The sequence below is a fragment of the Trypanosoma equiperdum genome (assembly GCF_001457755.1).
Source record: "Trypanosoma equiperdum strain OVI genome assembly, contig: ctg_1648, whole genome shotgun sequence".
NCBI classification, from domain to species: domain Eukaryota; phylum Euglenozoa; class Kinetoplastea; order Trypanosomatida; family Trypanosomatidae; genus Trypanosoma; species Trypanosoma equiperdum.
This window is the reverse complement of record NW_027123669.1, coordinates 7,068-8,743: the sequence shown is the minus strand read 5'-3', so window position 1 is coordinate 8,743 and position 1,676 is coordinate 7,068. Positions and strand designations below refer to the sequence as shown.

At 45.8% G+C, this 1,676-nt stretch overlaps 1 pseudogene across 1 annotated transcript in view; it reads left to right on the top strand.

Moving 5' to 3' along the window:
- Nucleotides 1–713: 713 nt before the first annotated feature.
- The window catches only part of TEOVI_000758100:pseudogene, a 1,612-nt pseudogene continuing 649 nt past the window's right edge, over nucleotides 714–1,676 (top strand). The window contains exon 1 of the mRNA in view: nucleotides 714–1,676. This exon is cut by the window's right edge and continues 603 nt beyond it. Within this exon, the coding sequence occupies nucleotides 714–1,676 (963 nt within the window).

Below are 1,676 nucleotides of genomic sequence, written 5' to 3'. Positions count from 1 at the left end.
ATATGAAGATGGTCATTATCATAAACAAGGAGATAATAGAAGGGGCAGTCATGAAATGAAATAGTCTAGTGTAAAAACCAAATGGCTTCGCCACTTTATACGCAGAAGCATCTGGAAAAGCCGTAAAGGAAGAGAATACATCAGGATAAGGTTTAGATGATACCCCATATTTCATACAAAGATTAATAAACGATGCTAAAGAGTTTGTAGGTTGGGCTTTGTTTATTAATCTTATTGCGGAAAATAATGTTAAAGTCTGACTTGCAACTGCAACCGTTCATAAAATGAACGTGGAGTTTTTCCAGGGGGAAATAGGCTGGGTAAAAAGGTTTTTTATGTAAATAGAGTAAAGATGGGCTGGAATGTTTTAAAAGTTTGGATGTTGTAGTGAGAACTTAAAAAAAAGAAAGCGTAAGAGTTACACCAAAGATAATCTGTATAAGAAGCAGGAAGAAACAGAGAGGTCTGTCGGTGATTTAATGAAACTGCAGTATAACTAGGCTTTGAAGACATAACAGCAGGAAAAAGTGAAGCCTAAAAGCGCCCCATAAATTCAGTTGGCCCTTTTTTCCTCAAAAAAAAATCAAAACCCAAACTGCATCCTGCTTTCATTTCAAATGATAGGCAACCAGCACCGTCAGCACAGCATTCCAACTATAACCAAAACTATAATTCAAATAGCAGCTATGCATCTAATTGTGCTATACAGCGATGCAGACGCTGGGAATGCAATAGACAACGCGGCCTGGACACCACTTTGTAAGATCGGAAAGAACCTGGCCGGCTACCCCAAGCACTTTGAAGGCAAACTAGCAACCGGGGCAGCAACAGCGGCCAAAAACCAAGTTCAAGAATACCAGCTTAGAATCTTAATAGAAAGGTCACAACCACAAGATGCAGCAAAGGTTTATCCCATACTGGTGGCCGGCAGCGAACAACCCGATCTGGCCGCCGATGAGATAGAGACCGCAGTCAAATCAGCAGTCTCGGCAGCAACTCGGGTGGCATTTTTAAGCGGACATGTCGCAGAGTTTTTAAAAGTTGCGGCATCCGCTTACGCGGCGAGCGGAACTGACGGCTGTCTACACAACGCAGCGACAGCAGCACAGCAAGGAGCTGCAACCATTGGGCAATGCGGATTAGACTTGGCAAGCGAAACAACACCGCCGGATACCGACTTCAATTACGAGAAAGACAAACTCTTTGTGGCGACAGAGACAGAAGCGGCGGCCAGCGGCCTAACAAAAACCGGTGGCAGCGTTTCGTGCGCGCTAACAAAGGGACACACAGGCAACGGAATCCTAGACACTGGCAGAACAGCGCGCGACGTACCCTATGCTGGGGGCTATTTCTACCTACCCGCTGGTGACGCCAACCTCGGCCGGCGAGCGATACCTACCTATGCTGCAAACCAGGCTGACGTCAACATCGATCCCTCGATCAAAGCGCGAAATGCAGTGGCGGCAGCGGAAGCCAATGCTTTGATGCAAGCCACAGTCCGCCCCAAACCGACAAAAGAAACAATACTGGCGAGCAAAGCGGCGAAACAAGCGATAAAAACTTGTGTACGAGAAGACAACTCCAAATACATGTCAGCTGACGATACAAAAGTCAACCAGAAAGCGGAAGAAGTGTATGCACCAGGAAAAGCTCTAGATTCAGATAAAGTGTGGGAT